We start from the raw sequence: 15,438 nt of genomic DNA on the forward strand, positions 1-15,438 counted from the left end.
CCGGTCCGCGTAGCTCCCGCTGGTGCCCGGGGCGGGCGGCGGATCGCCCCCGGCCGGAGAGTGCTACTGCCGGGGGCAGGAGGGGACGTGGAGGGCCCGTGGAGGCGGCGAGCCCGAGGCGGGGGGTCCCGGCCCCGCTGCAGCCTCCGGCCGGAGACACAACTTTCACGGGGGTGCTGGAGCCTCCGTGGAGGCTTCGCCTTGGTGCTCTCGGCAGCTCACGAGGTTTTACCGCCGGCGGTTCTTCCCAGTTGTTCCCGAGGGCCTGAACGATTCCAGTGATTGCAAAAAGAATCCTGGAGAAAAAGCGCTGTTGTCACTAGAGTGCCTGTCATCTGAGAGAAAGAGAATCCATGGAAATGCTGTCCTTCTCTCAGACCATGGAATTAAAAACTGAGGAAAACCAGAGAAAATGCTATGCATTGAGTAAATAATTTAGATACAAAACGGGACAGCTCATGCTCCTTGACAGCCCTTGATAAAAGAGCAGGGAGACTGTCTTTACTGGGAAAGACAATCTTTGTGGGATCAGAAAAGGTGAAAAAAGTATGATCTGAAAATAGCTCATGGAAGGGGTTTTTGTCAAGCAGGAGTTAGGGCTGTTCAGCTGCTGCAACTACATTTTTTACCTTGTCATCTTTGGACTTTCTAAGTGTATCCTCAGCTCTGTTTCCTACACATGTAGCATGTGGTTTTGGTTTGCTTGCCGTGTTGGTTCTTTTAACTTTCTTGCTCAGTCCTCACTCAGATTTTTACCTTCAAATGTTTTATGTAAGTGCTGATACTACCAATGGTAACTCTAAAGCCATGAATAGCCACTAAATTGACTATACCCCTCCGCAAATGCACTGATAGGTGTTTGGTCCCAGTAAATTCTGTATTAACTTTCCCTACACTGACCTAAACATCCTTTCCTCACTCTCCATGCCAGATCAGAGCAGTGGATCATTTGGAGTTGTTACTGTAAGTTGCAGAGCTCATTGGTCAGCCTGAGCAGAGCTGCAGCTGCAAACTGGTCTGTTGGTGCAGAATCTGAACAGATGAAGCAGTAAGTCCTCGGAGTGCTCCAGGATCCTTGGAACAGCTGGCATAAACAACTCCAGGACCTTATAGTCCACTAACTACAGCAGGAAACCAAGAGGGATAAGATTGCTGAACTCCATCCTTCAGAGAAAAGCTGCCATGCCTCCTGCTGTTGGGCTTGTTGCCTTCTGGTGTCTGTGCTGCTCCTCCACGGAGGGCTGAGTCCCTCCTCTCCATAATGCTTTGTACTAGCTGGTGCATTAGAGGGTGACTGAGTATGATGCATCAGGGAAGATCATAGGGGCAGGGAGGAATGCGTGTTAAAGTTGCCAATCTTTATCCCAAGAGGTGAAGCAAGAAAATTTAAGATTTGCCTGGCTTGGCTTTACTGAGCCCTCCTCAGATTTCTTAGCTCTGGCTCAGGTCATTTTAGAGGGGTCTTTCAGAGCACTTGTGTTATCCTTCCAAAGCTCCATAAAATGTTTTATTACCTGTCATGGCAGATCAAGGAGCTGCAAGGAAGAGCATAAAGCTATAGGAGGGTCTGGCAGCACAGGTTTTTGACTTCCAGACATTTAAATCTGGAAGTGTTCAACTCCTTGACATACTGAACTTGAGAGAACATCAAAATAATAGATTTTAGAGAATGTTTTGACACCGTTCTTCAGCATGAGAAGCTCAGTGGGTTTTAATTTTTTGATGAGAGCCTGCCTGCATGGAATAGATTGAGCTCAGAACAAAAGCTCAGAGAAAGCTGAAAGAATTGCAATCCTGCCCCAGGCACTGAAGATTGGGCATTTTTATTGGTAGGAGTGAAGTACGTAGGAGGCAAGCAAGATACTTTTAATGATTGGAAATAATGTTAAGGGAGGTGCTGTTTTCATTTTAATACCTTCCAAAGTGAAAAGTCCTGCATAATGTGTTCCACTATGTCCCAAGATAGTTCTGTATGTTCAGCATATTGGACTATGTTATACAAAAGCTTATGAGACAGTTCTCAATTCCCTTGCGCCCTGTCAGGACCAAGGCAGGCCCAGCACTTGCCCTTTGAATGTTTCCCTGGCAGGAACCAAGAGGGTTACACCTGGAGTCCTGTGTAAAGGCCCATGCCATGGGTATGGTTTCCTTTTGTAGCCACGTCTCATGCCTCATTTGAGCCACTCTGCAGCCTGGTTCATTGAAGGTTCTCTGGCCTGTTTCTTGGACCTTGTGTTGATCAGAAATGTGTGTGTGGTGTATGTTACCCCAGAGAACAATACTCTTGAACAGGAACAATCCTACTTTTGCACAGTCATGCTACTGCTGACTGCTCTGACCTTGGAGGCAGGGGGTGTAAAGAACTCTGGGAGAGCAGCAGAGCCCACTCATAGCCTGGGTGCAGATGTGGCATGCTGGGGGATGCTTGGGTGAGAACCATCTCTTGAATATCTCCAGGACTCTGCATGGTCAGTGATGTTTGTACAGGCAGCAGGAAACAATTTCCAGAATCATTGTTACTATGGTAAGTTGTGTGCTCTGCATCATGCTTTGGAGCTGGTTACTACATATTTCTAGGTGTTCACAGCTACATTCTGAAACCAAAGCACCAGCTGCCTGAAAGGTGGGATTAAGGAAAATCATTCCATGGTGTGTTGACTGTAATTACTAATGTAATCAATGTAATTGCTAATGAAATGCAATTTATGAGAAGTTTTTGGAGGATGTTGTTCAGCTGGACCTTCCCTGGTAGATTTGCAGGCATCCTCCAGCCTGACAGTAGCAGAAATCTGAAATAGGGGTGTTTTCAGCCATTTCCTAATGAGTTCCTCTCTCTTTGTGGCACTTTAATGAACTCCAGGTTGTGGTTACCTCCTCCTTCTTTCTCTCCTGATGCCTCTAATTTCAGATAAATATTTGAGATTAGAAATGGCTCTGGGTATGAAATGTGACTCTTCACCTCCATGCAACTTTCTGATTATGCCATGCCATTAATAACCAGAATCACCTCTAATCCCATAAATTGGAAGTGTTCAGCTCAAATTACATCAGTATCTTTCTAACAGAAGCAACATTTCTTTACGGGATGTGTCACTTCCAAATGCAAAATAGGAAACAGCTGCCTGCTTCAGACATCAAATAGGAGCTACCCCCACCTAGAAATGAGACCAGTGTTTTGGGATATGAAACCCAAAATGCCACTTTTAAAATGGAATGGCTGCTCCATCTGAGCAGTGGAATAATCACTGCAGTTAACAGAGCCATCTTAATTGTCTCTTCTCCTTCATACCTTGTGTAAAGGTATTAATTAGTGGAAGAACACAACATCTTCATTATGCATGAGATACTTGAAGAACTTTGCATCTCTACCCTATTTTAAAGACTAAGAAGGACTTGAACATTGTAGGTGTTTGTTGCACTCTTTTTTAGGCAAAAGTGTGTCAACTTTCAGAACAATCTTGCCTGTAAGTCCTCACAGCTCTTCATGTGTTTTACAGCAAAACGCGTTTGAAAAGATAGGGATTATATTATCTACCCCAAACACAGTAGCTCTGTAAGTGTTGTGGCAGTGATGCTGCCCAGTGGAATGGAAAGAACAAACAAAAAGAGATTTTAAGTGTTGTTTTAAACATTATAGACCTAGGCATCCTTTGTTATTATTGCTACATCTCTCTGAACAGTTACGATGTTGGGCGGACTTACGAATCCACATTCACAAGCAAGAGGATGTATCTCCATCATTGAAATTCCCATCCTCTTCTCCCTTCTCCCACACTGCTATTATGGTGAAAACAAGCAAGTGTTATCTATCACGAAAGTGTCTTTCCTTAAAAGGAGCGTTTTCCTTTCTAAGCCAAGCAAGCAGACATTTTTGTGGGTGCTGGGGGCAGCAGTGGGGACTCACCACGGCTCGGCTTCCGGAACGCAGATTTGAGAAGGGCTCTCCCCACGTGGGTGTGTCCTTCGAGCTGTGCAGTGGATTTTTTAGGTGAGGCACAGCGAGTGCGGAACTGGCCTCACCCTTTACTCCTGAGGTTCATCTGCCACGGCTGAGCGAGCCTGGATGGTGACAGTAAAGTCCTCGGGACTGAACCTACAGCCCCCGGTATTGCCAGGAGGTCTCCCATCCAAGTGCTAACCGGGGCTGACCCTGCTCAGCTCCCCAGATCTGAGGGGATCGGGTGTCAGGGAGGCATTTAACTTAAGCTTAACATATATGACAAATATATAAGTAGAGAAACTTAGGCTAAATAAATTCCAGTGGTTACCCAAACTAAAAGATTAGGGTTTTTTTATCATAGTAAACAAAACAGACTGTCGTTGAATCTGAGTGTGCCTTCTATGTAGAGAAGGCCATGCTGGGACCGATGGGGAAGCCCATAAATGAAATAAAGTCTCTGGGAAATTTCGTGTTGTAAAATGTATGATAATTTTGTTTCCTTGGCTGCAGACATCTCACCTGACCACTTGAGTTTGTAGCACTGACCATAAGGTTCCCAACCAACTTTTTTATCTTTTTTTTTTTTTAGCAAGAAGAAATGGCTTTCCGGAGCAGCAGGATGCTGTACTTTGTCTGACCAGCGATGCCCCCGATCGTGACACTGCCTGGACACCCCTGTGGCACTGGGAAGGCATCAGGACGCTCCCCTCTGACATGCGGGGTTCTCCAGTGCTGTTATTTGGCCGAGGAGAACCTCGTACGTGCAAGGATTTTCGGCATCACTGCTCGGGAGACAGCCAGGATGCGGCGGGCGTCGCGTTTCTGACTCGGTCCGGAGGCGCCGCCTGCGCTGCCGGGAAGAATACCCGTACGACGAGGAAATGTTTTATTTCCTCGCGACAGGCGACTGATCCCGACACTGCAAGCCCCAGCGGTAACACAGCTCTGTCAGCCACGGGATAGCGGCCCAAGCAGCCCGCCCTGGTATATTAGAGTCATAAAATATTACTATTTTGGTCCGTGTCTGGCCCTGCTACTTGCTAAAAGTTATAGAGAAAACACGAAAGTAAAGAGAGTTTTTTAATTTAAATGACCAATAGAGCATAGAAGAGGGGGGAAGTAGTTATAACGCTGGGAAAGCAGGAAAAGTAGTGTACAAAGTAACTGTGTAACACTGGATGTTCTCTATTATCAAAGCTGTGTTCCTCTCTGACTGGGCTGCGCATCCAGATAGTTACAAATACCCTGGAAACACAACAGTGAAGGTTGTACAGGGGGGTGAGGAAGCCGGGGAGAGCAAAGGGGAGAGCGGCCCGTCGGGGAGCGACCCGCCGGGGAGAGCAGAGGGGAGAGGGGCCCGTCGGGGAGCGACCCGCCGGGGAGAGCAGAGGGGAGAGGGGCCCGTCGGGGAGCGACCCGCCGGGGAGAGCAGAGGGGAGAGCGGCCCGCTGGAGAGCGGCCCGTCGGAGAGCGACCCGCCGGGGAGAGCAGAGGGGAGAGCGGCCCGCTGGAGAGCGGCCCGTCGGGGAGCGACCCGCCGGGGAGAGCAGAGGGGAGAGCGGCCCGCTGGAGAGCGGCCCGTCGGAGAGCGATCCGCCGGGGACCGCAGCGCGGGCGGTCGCCCGCGCTGCGGTCCCCGGCGGATCGCTCCCCGACGGGGCGCTCTCCGCGCTCTGCTCCCCTCCGGTCCGTTCCCCGCGCTCCGCTCCCCACCCGAATATTTCCCGCGCTCCGTTTCCCTCCGGGCCGTTTCCCGCGCTCCGTTCCCCCAAGGGGGCGGTCCTAGCGCCGGCCACGCCCCGCCCCGGTCGCGCGCGCGGCAAAGATGGCGGCGGCGGGTGGGGGCGGCACCGTTGCTGCGGTGTCGGTGCTGGCGCCCACCGGGCGGCGGGTTACGGTGCGGGTGGGGCCCGGTACGGTGTTGCTGCAGGTGGGTCCATTGGTGGTGCGGGGCGGGACGGGACGGGACGGGACGGGACGGGACGGGACGGGACGGGACGGGGTCCGAGAGCGGGCGGTGACGGCGCTGTTGTTGTTTCCGCAGGTGCTCGAGGAGGTGTGTAGGAAACAGGGAGGCAGCCCCGGAGAGTACGGCCTGAAGTGAGTGGTGTGGTCGCGGGGCCGGGCCCGGCGAGGTGCGGGCCTAGGACAGGCCGAACCCGTGGCCGCTCAGCGAGCCAGGCCCAGGTTGTGTCCCGGGCCTGGCGGACCTGCGGTGGGTGTGCGGGAGGCCGGGACACACACTGAGAGGCAGGTCAGGCTCACTCGATGTCGCCGTGCCACGTTCCTGTCGCTGCTGGCAGCGACCGCGAGGCCTCCTGTCACTGTCACTGCCGCCGACACGGCCCAGCGCACTCCCCTCACCCAGGTCACAGACTGGCCTCTTACCTGAGGGTTTGACCCTCTGCCTTTATGGTGTGATAATCGAGATGCCGTTTCTCTGAGTGGCACTAAAACAAGAGTGCTCTGCTATTTACGCAGGCTTGGTTATGTAGTCATTTGCTGTTTATCTCTTTAAAGCCTGAGGTGAAACATGCATTTGAGTATCTACTCTGTGACCTGGACAAACTGCAGATGTTTTGGTGATCAGAGTAGCTTTTGTTGGCGATTGGTTTCTGAATTACCAGTTGTGCATGGTGAATCATGTTCTATGGCTTCCAGTCAGCCTCTGGGGAATTCTCTTGCTCAATACCTGGACTTTGTATTGTTCACAGGCTATGTTCTCCTTCAGGTTTCAGAGGAATGTTTTGGACCTGTCTTTGCAATGGAGGTTTGCCAGGCTGCCCAACAATGCCAAGCTGGAGATGGTGCCAGTCTCTAACAGAGCAGGAGCTGGAACCACGGTATGTTTGTTTACACAATGTGACCTGATTTGTTCAGTTATCAGTTGTGCTTTATATGATCCCATTAGACCTAATGAGCAAGAACACAGCTTGACAGAACTGGTGAGCTGAAAAGCTGGTAGTCATGGATACCTAAGAAGTTAAGCATCAATGATGACTAGCTCAGTTCCCTTTCCTAATTTCAGTTGCTCTTGCCTGCCTCTGGATTTTGCCTAAATCTCAAATTCTTACAGAATTCTGTTTTACTGCTTTCCCAGCATTGCTTTTCACGGTGTGTTCACACAGCTTTAGGCTTTGGTTACAGGTGTTGTGCTCTGCAGGGACCAAATGTCCCTATTTAGTATGATTTGAAAAGAGCTTAGGGATGCTGTGTGCTCTAGGAATTATTGCCATGTTTAGGAGTGTAAAAATCTTCTCTACATGTCACTGAAATGGCTGGAGACATGACTAAAGCAATGCATAGGTGTTAGGTGTGAACTTTTTATGTAATAAAAATGATGTATGGGCTTATTTAAGTAGCCTAGGAATGAAAATTTGTCTATTGCTGACAGTGATCGCCCTTCTTGCTGAGTTCCTCATGGGGAGTTTTGCATATTTTTGAGTGTCAGGCCTGTTGATGCTGATCTCTTAATGTCTGTCAGCTAAGCTGACCATTCAGTAGTGTTTGTTGTAGGCAGTTTGTCTTGCTGTCACAGAGAGAATCACTGATATGTTGAAAAGTGAACTTTGTGGTGTGAAGTGGCTTTGGAATCTACTCTAGTTGACTGTGGGTGTGCAGTGTAGTTTTAGGGGTCACTGATGTTGATGTTTTTCTCTGGGAAACCTTCATGTTCTTTGTTTTGGCACTAATGTCTTCTTTCTGACTTTGTGGTGGAAAGAAGTTTGTGCTTCAAATGGCATCTTTACTTAAAATAACACCAACTGATAGCATCTGCTTAAAATTTTCAGTGAAAAGTTGTGATGGAATGGAGTTTGTCTTCCAGAGGAAAGTTTCTGTTGAAATGGTGCAGTGGTGACTATCTGACACTGGTGTCCAGTTTGGGAGGAACTGAAGGAAAACAGTAATTTTATTTATTTATTTCTCTGAAGTTATATTATGACAAAGGATAAGAAGGACTGTCCAGTGTAGGAGAGGGGTTATAGCATGGAATCACTACTTTAGAACACGAAAAAGAAGAGCTAAGAGAAGTGTGAGTTGTTACTATTTAGTTGTAGTTCGCCAGAAGAATCTACGGAAGTGAGGCTTCCTTGCTTTGTCCTGGAGGGGAGAGGATGCAGCGAATGTGTGTGTGAAGGGTGGAGTCTAAACAAGTCATTGTTCCACAAACTTGAGCAGAGATTTTCACAGTGTAAGAAAAGACTTGGTACAAAACAACCAACTAAAAGAATTCCCTGTTACAGGGATCATGTGTCAAAGATGAAAGTTTAAAACAGCCACGTGGCTGTGACTGTGCTGTGGTGGCAGGTCAGATGCAGACTCGGTCATGCTGGCTGTCTGCAGAAATGATGGGGTGGATCTGATGCTGTGTCGTCTGTTACTGTGTCTGTTGAGATAATATGTGTGGGAGTAGGTGTGCTTCCCTCTGGTGACAGCAGTTGTCCTAGAGACAGATTACAGGTTTTGATAAATCATGAGTATATTCAGCAAATCTGATATTTGAAAAATAGAAAGCTTTTGGATTTGCCTTTGCACGTGGAAAACATTGTTTCCCCTAAGAGAGTTCTTTAGTCAAAAATGGAACAAATTCGCCTTGTGATGACAGCTGATGGTCAGTACAGCTCTCTGTTAAAGTTGTCAGCCTTTTGTTTAAATGTTTGTAAACTTAGGTGATAATTGGCACTGGTCTCTATTATTTTATGTAGTACCTGGGGTTTTTAAAGGGACTTTTCTAATTGACTGAATAGGACTTTTGTGACTTGTTTGGCTTTGAACTGTTGCCAAAAACTGATGCAACTAGTCATCTGAATTTCTGGGCTGTATTCTTATAGAATGATGATGTCAGTTGTCATCACTCTGCTGTAGCTGAGAATAATCTAAGGCTTGTCTCCCACGTAGGAGAAACCAGGAGGTTGTGTTAGTGGTGGGATGAAATAGCATTGCTCTGTTGGCTCATTGTTAATGATGCCACTGTTTCCTTTATGTAGAAAAATTCCTGTCTCCAGCAGATCAGCATTTGCAGTCCTGTGAGGACTGGGGGGAGCCGACGGCTGGCAAACATACTCCATGGAAATCACAGTCGATTGCTGGAGTGTGTGGTGTCTGTTTTCCCATCTCTCTCTCCCCTCCCTGCTGCCCTCGTGCTTGCACACACATCTTGCACTGACAGGGAGAGGCTGCACTGAAAGTGTTGGTGGGGACACGTGAAAACACAGAATGAAAGAAAGTGGCTTTGGCTGTTTGGGGCTAATGTCCTTCTCAGGCTTTGGAATGAGGCCAGTTTCTGTGGGCTTCAGAAAACTATAATTGACTGGAGATTCTATCTAGTGGCTACATGATTTTTTATGATTTTTCTTTAGACAGTTGAGATAATTGGGAAACCTAAGAGTTAGACATTCTGGAGAAGGCTGAATATCCTCTAAAAGGTAAAGAAAAAACTGGAAAAAAGCACCTGATGTGCTCTGCCATTCTCTATCTTTTGGTCAGCTGTTAGACTTTTCCTTTGGGACAATCAGGAGTTTGAAGTTCTTCAGGACTGACCCCAGAATGTGTTCATTTTAGAAATGCTTTGGATTTTTTTTTTTTTTGAGAGAAGTGGGGAAGCAATTCTCTGAAGTGTATGTAGCACATAGATGTTCATCTGCTGATGAACATGAATGTTTATATTCCCTGTTGGAAAAGACCTGTTGAAATAGGCAGCTAGCTGTTTCTGCAGGTGTTCAAGAACTTGATAACTAAACATCCAGAATTATTTTTGAGATATTTTTGCTACTTCGCTCTCAAATTGTATGTCAAAATTTGATGATTAGGAAGCCTTAGTGAGTTGCAAACATTGTTTTCTTGGGCTGGTGACACTTGTTTAGGTCTTCAATAATGCAGGGATCGATGGGGACTGTGATCATGGTTTCTCTGTGTGGGTGTGCAAGTAAACTGTTCTGACCCAGGAAAGTGGTTCTACAAACTAATGTTGAAGTGGACAGAGCTCTGTGTTGGTGTTTTAAGTTGTGCAGCTGCATCAGTCCTTTCTGGGTTATTGGTATTTGTTTTACGTAGCTGTGAAGATCTGTAAAATTTCATCTGGTGTAGAATGGAACATTTCAGTTGCTTATGATGGCACATGATTTGGAATGTTTGCATTGGCTTTTCTCTGAATATGTTCCAGTTCAAGATAGAGCAGGGAAGAGGGACCAGTGAAAGGGGTTGGTGTTTCAGGATGGCCTCACCCATACTTAGGAACAGTCCATTCCAACAAACTAGATTTCAGGCCAGAATACCTGCACACGTGGACAAGGAGAACTGAAATACTTTAAAAAGTTGTGAAGGAAAAAGAGTTTTCGTACAATTTTCAGATGAATTCAATGTGTTTTTCCTGTAGGTTCGGATAGCACTACAACTAGATGATGGCTCCCGTTTGCAGGACACCTTCCTCTGCCATCAGACTTTGTGGGAGCTTCTCAATCATTTTGCAAAAATCAGGTGAGCAATGCAGCTAGAAAATACTTGTTTGGATGGATCTCTGCATGGCAGTAGTTAGTTGTTGTTACGGTGATCCAGGTAAATCCTTCAGATTTGTAGAGTTTGCATTTATTTGACTATGGTTTCTCCTTTATAACAGATATATTTGCCTTTTCTTTGCTCTTTCAGATTTGACACTCCATAGTTCTATTAATTATTTTTTAATCCTGGAGTAGCACTCTTAATTCAGGGCATAAAGTGGTAGCAAACTGCTAAGGCTGTGAAGAAAGTACATTTTACTGGGATGTGTTGCCCTACGTGCCTTTTACACAAACCTGTTTGAAGTCAAGTTCCTGCCAGAGGTGAGGTTTCAGCCTGGATGATCTCAGTCCCCAGTACTTCTGTGCTGCTGTTCCCTGTAGTGCAGGGGATTCTTTTGAAGTCGAAAAAACCTCGGAGTAAAAGGAACTGCTAAGAGACTTTTTTGCTTTCAGCAAAAAAAGTGTTTATTAACAACGTTTGAGGCAAGCCAGTTCATACTGGGCAAAACTTGCCTGGCCTGTATGTGTAAAATAAGCCATTTATACAGTTTTGAGTTCAAAGTTACACATTCTAATTTCCATATTAATGATTAGGTGAAATCTTGGGTGGAGCTTTCCTTTTGGCTTGAAATTTGGGTAGTGATCTCCTGACTTCATCCCTCTGGTGGACTTGAAGCATCTTCATCACTGTTGGACTTCTGCCTTTTCTGTGTTCAATGACATGACCTGTCAAACGTGTAAAATCTTCGCTTTAACTCAACAAAATCTTGGCTCTGGGCTCTCAAACCTATTTTAAACATCCAAGTTTACTTAATTTGTGGTGTAGAGGAGTCTGTCGTGTTAGACTTTGGTTCAATGAGTAGAACAGAACTACCTTGGTAAGGTAGACAGAACATGCCTTGAGTAATTTGGGCCTTGTCTCTTCTTAGCAGAATTAGGCACCTAACTCAGTTAACTCTTTAAGGCCTTGCTCTGCCTTCACTTCCTTAAATGAGTTGCTGGGGTTTTTTAGGCTTTCTGTAGTGCAAGTTCTTCAGGGAAATCTGGAGCTCTCAACAGTCTAATGTGGAATCTTCAAAAGATTTATTAGATCCTGCTTAAATGAAAGAACTTCTGGTTCTGTATTTATTGAATATGTGTGTGGGTTAGAAATCTTATTATTTGAGTCCAGTCTACATTCAGTGCTTTCTCTTGTCTTCAATTCAGTTTTGAATTAAAAACACTGTATTGTTTTGAAATGTCAAGCTGATAAACTTTTCTCAAGGAAATACAGTTCTTTTTCTCATAGCTGGGAAGATGAAGCCTTGAAGCTGTGACAGCCATTCTATTTCTGATAGTCAGGGCCTAGGTCTACACTGTGACTTTTACACATAAGTCAAGAGGAAAAGTCCTCATGTAAATGCTAGAGAGCAAAGAATTCTTTTAATTGGGGAAAGAGGTAGGCCAGAAAACACAGGTATAATTTTCCTGTGTTTTAAGTCCCTTCTTGTCCCTTACTACATCCTTTGTGCCCTCTGGGACGAGAACTGCCTGTTGCAGTTTGGGGACTACTAGACTGGTGGAGGTGGTAATAACTGACAGTGAAAAATAGCCTTTGTGTGGCTTTCTCACACATTAGTTGACTATTTCTTCGGTTTAAATTTTGAGCTTTTTATATAATTTTGCTCTGTTGAAGTGGTTTTATTGTTTACAGGTTATTGTAATACTGCTAGTTAATATAAATGCTGCTCTTAAGCTTCTAATTGCTGCAGTGTGCTGTGCATTCATAACCAGTTCAGGACACAGCTGCTCTTTTCTGCCTTCTGGAAGTTGAGCTGAGCTATTTGGATGTATCTTGCAAACTTTTGATTAAGTTCAACAAGCAGTAAAGGTGCAAAGGTGCTGTGTGTGACTTAGTCACAGAACAAGCTGGATCTACAGCCTTCTGTATGGACTTCATGGGCTGAGCTGCTCTTCAGTGTGTTTTGATTCGCTTAGACTAACTAGTCAGCTAATTGTTGATGTTTGCTGAATCCTTCCTTGGACTTTCCAACTGGAGACATTTTCCTGGAATGCTCAGCTGCTCTAAGTGCGTGAGGGGAAGTATTCTAAATCCACTGGAATTTCCCTCGGGTTTCCAGCATCCATCTCGGCTAATTGGATCTGAAGAAGGTCTGGAAGCTATTGTAGGGCTGCTCCTCCTCTCAGCGTGCGGCAGTCCTTGCACAAGATGTTTACAGGCCCTGTCAGATCACTACATGAAGGAATCTAATCTGCTTGCCGTTCCCCTTCTGAAGAGGAGCACATCAAAGAGAGGACAGTGTGTTTGATGTGTATGCTTCCCTCAGTGGGTGCATGTAATGGATTAGCAGCAGCTGGAGGAGGAGCTTCCAAGAGTTAGACAAAAATAAGTCTCTGGGGATCTTTGCCTGCACTCTGTGCTGCAGAGGGTGGTTGAGTACACAGCATTGTCTGCCCTGTGAGCACGAGGCCTGGGGGAGCTGCTGCCTTTCTGTCTCCCATTCTTGCCTGCCTGGCAGCTTCAGCAGCTTTGTACGTGGAGCAATTGCCTGTTGGATGCTCAAAGGCATCTTTGATAGTAGTTGTGACTCTTCACTGGTTTTGTGGTGTCATTCATTAGCTTTAGATATGTTGCATGCATTTTTAGAAGACTCTTAAATCTGGAGAGTAGCTTGGATTGAAGTGGAAAGCAGTTTTTGAAAAAGTGAATGAAACTAGGTGCTGTAGGTCAAACTGGCCTCCTCTCCTGTGTGTCTTTGGTGAGGACATGTTCCACTGTGCCTCAGGTTCTTTTCCCTAAGTGCTGGTCATCCACCTTTCCTGACAGGGGCAGCTCGGGGTTCTGGCTTTTATTCCTCTGTGCTGTTCTGTCTGTGATTCTGTACTGTTTCTCTGTGTTTCAGGAGTCCTTTATCTTTTGTGCACTGTTGTTGAGTATTCTTATGGGAATACAGCTGATCCTAATTGGAAACCCCATTGTAAATAAGATAGGGATGAGTATCTCTCCTGGATTGTCTGGAGAAGTCTGAGCACAGTAGCCTGCTGTGGTGTGCTAAAGGCCAGTCTCTTTGGTGATCTTTGGTTCCAATTTTCCAGTCAAGACAAGATTATTTTTCCTGCCTTTCATCATCAAGCATTGGCCTTGGGAACTTACACAGGTACTCCTGCCAAAGGAGACAGAGGTTGGAGCCTGGGCTTTGCATCACAACATTATGCTGCTTTGTATGAGAAACTTAATCTCTTGATTCTTTCAGAGCATATTACAGAGTTTTCTGTCTTTGACAGAGAATAACTAATTATAGAACTACAGATGGAGGCAGACCTATCCTAGTGTTGGTTTGGTTGTTCACCTTGAGTCAGAGAGTTAACTGTCTTTCATAATCTGAAGCTTGAATGTAGTAGTTTGGATGCACTGGTGCATCTGTTGCTTTCTGCTCAGTAGGATTTGTTGTGCTGGCCAGGAGAACTGAAAGACTGGTACCTTGCAACTATAAACTCCTTGGGTTGTGTTGCAGCTGGTTTGGAAGTAGTTGTCAGGCACTGACTTTCCTAAGCTAGACCTAACTCTCAGGACTTGTTTTACAGGTTGCTCTGTCTGGATTTGCTGCCTCTGGGTTTCTTTGTGACTCACCTTGTCCCATACCATTGTGCTGTTGCAAGCTTTTGAGTTTTAACCTTTTGGTCAAGATGGCAACAATTAAACCAAACAGAAGTCGAGATTCTGGTCTGTGCTTGAAAGGTTTGCTTCCCCAAATCCTCCAGCTGGAAATCCTGGATCTTCTCTTGCTCTTGAGATTTACTCAAGGATTAGGTATCATAATTTTCCAGTGGTTCTCTTGGTCCTGAGTGACTTCTGGTTCAAGTTGTTTCACTTACATGTCATTGCAGCTTTTTAGCCTTCTACAGACATCTGAAGTTTTCTAGCTGAAAGCACCAGTCTTTCTTCCTTTTGAAATCACATCATCATCTTGTCTAGACAAGAACTGACTTGCTATGACATGCAGTGATTGTCTTTTCCTTGTCCTTCTTCTGTGTTTGATCAAATGAATATGTAATAAAGCGTCTCTTTTACTAGAATGCCTCAGAACTGTTTTTCTAGAGGAAAATGGGAAGAGTAGCATCTTACTAGTTTTTCCCTGTCTCAGGGATGATCTTCACTTATGTCTTCCTCTGCAGATGGCCTGTCAGGAGTTTGCATCATTGCTAATGCCTGTCCTGTGTCACTGAAATGCTTAAATATGGGTTGATTTTCCCTTTGTCTAGAGTGGCAGCCTTTCCTTTGCCTTTGTTTTCTCCATGGTCTCCAAAATCTGGAAGTTTCTGCTGTTGCTTTTTTGTTTGTTTGTTTACTTTCTTTTTTCTTTTTTAAATTGATACTGAGACAGGCAGATTCTTTGTCCACAGTTTATTTGCTTTAGAGCAGTATTTCATTCTATTTCTTGCTTTGCCTATGTGGAAAGAAATGGGACTTTTCCCTAGGGAAAGTTCAGTCTAAACAGTAATGAAGTCTTTAGCTTTGATAAGGGATTAAAAAGAGCAAGTGTAATTAAGTCATGTTCCATATTGGGTAGTGAGGCACATAAAGAATGACAAGCTCAAATTTATCTAGTAAAACAACTAATTTCAGAATTAACTTTAATTGTTTCTGCTTTGTTTTCAAACTTCTAGGCTGTCTTTAAGGAAAAGTGAATGCATTGGGGAAAATACTTTACCTGCTCTCTAATAGTGAATATGTGAACTATGTAATGGTTATTGCAGGAGGAAAATGCAGGAGAGTGTTGCCAGCTGATTTCACTTTGTACTGTTGCTCTGCACTGGTTTTGGAGGCAGTAGGCCATGCTGCAGATGCTGCAGTGTTTTGCTCTTTCTTGCAGGGAGTTGATGGAACAGCACGGGGATTTCTCTCCAGTCTGCATTTACATGCGAGACGAGGTAAGGCAGCAAAGGCCTCTCAGCTGTCACTTCTCCTATCCCTAAAAAATAAGAAAAACTTAGCTCTGC

At 45.4% G+C, this 15,438-nt stretch overlaps 1 protein-coding gene across 1 annotated transcript in view; it reads left to right on the forward strand.

The window, feature by feature from the left end:
• The first annotated feature begins 5,765 nt into the window (after window positions 1-5,765).
• ASPSCR1 (ASPSCR1 tether for SLC2A4, UBX domain containing) overlaps window positions 5,766-15,438 on the forward strand; it is a 35,034-nt gene continuing 25,361 nt past the window's right edge. Inside the window, exons 1-5 of the mRNA XM_071574002.1 lie at window positions 5,766-5,870; window positions 5,985-6,040; window positions 6,672-6,783; window positions 10,317-10,417; window positions 15,312-15,369. Of these exons, the coding sequence (XP_071430103.1) occupies window positions 5,766-5,870; window positions 5,985-6,040; window positions 6,672-6,783; window positions 10,317-10,417; window positions 15,312-15,369 (432 nt within the window). The remainder of the gene's footprint in view (window positions 5,871-5,984; window positions 6,041-6,671; window positions 6,784-10,316; window positions 10,418-15,311; window positions 15,370-15,438) is intronic.

The sequence above is a fragment of the Pithys albifrons genome, chromosome 19 (genome assembly GCF_047495875.1).
Source record: "Pithys albifrons albifrons isolate INPA30051 chromosome 19, PitAlb_v1, whole genome shotgun sequence".
In the NCBI taxonomy this organism is placed as follows: Eukaryota; Metazoa; Chordata; class Aves; order Passeriformes; family Thamnophilidae; genus Pithys; species Pithys albifrons.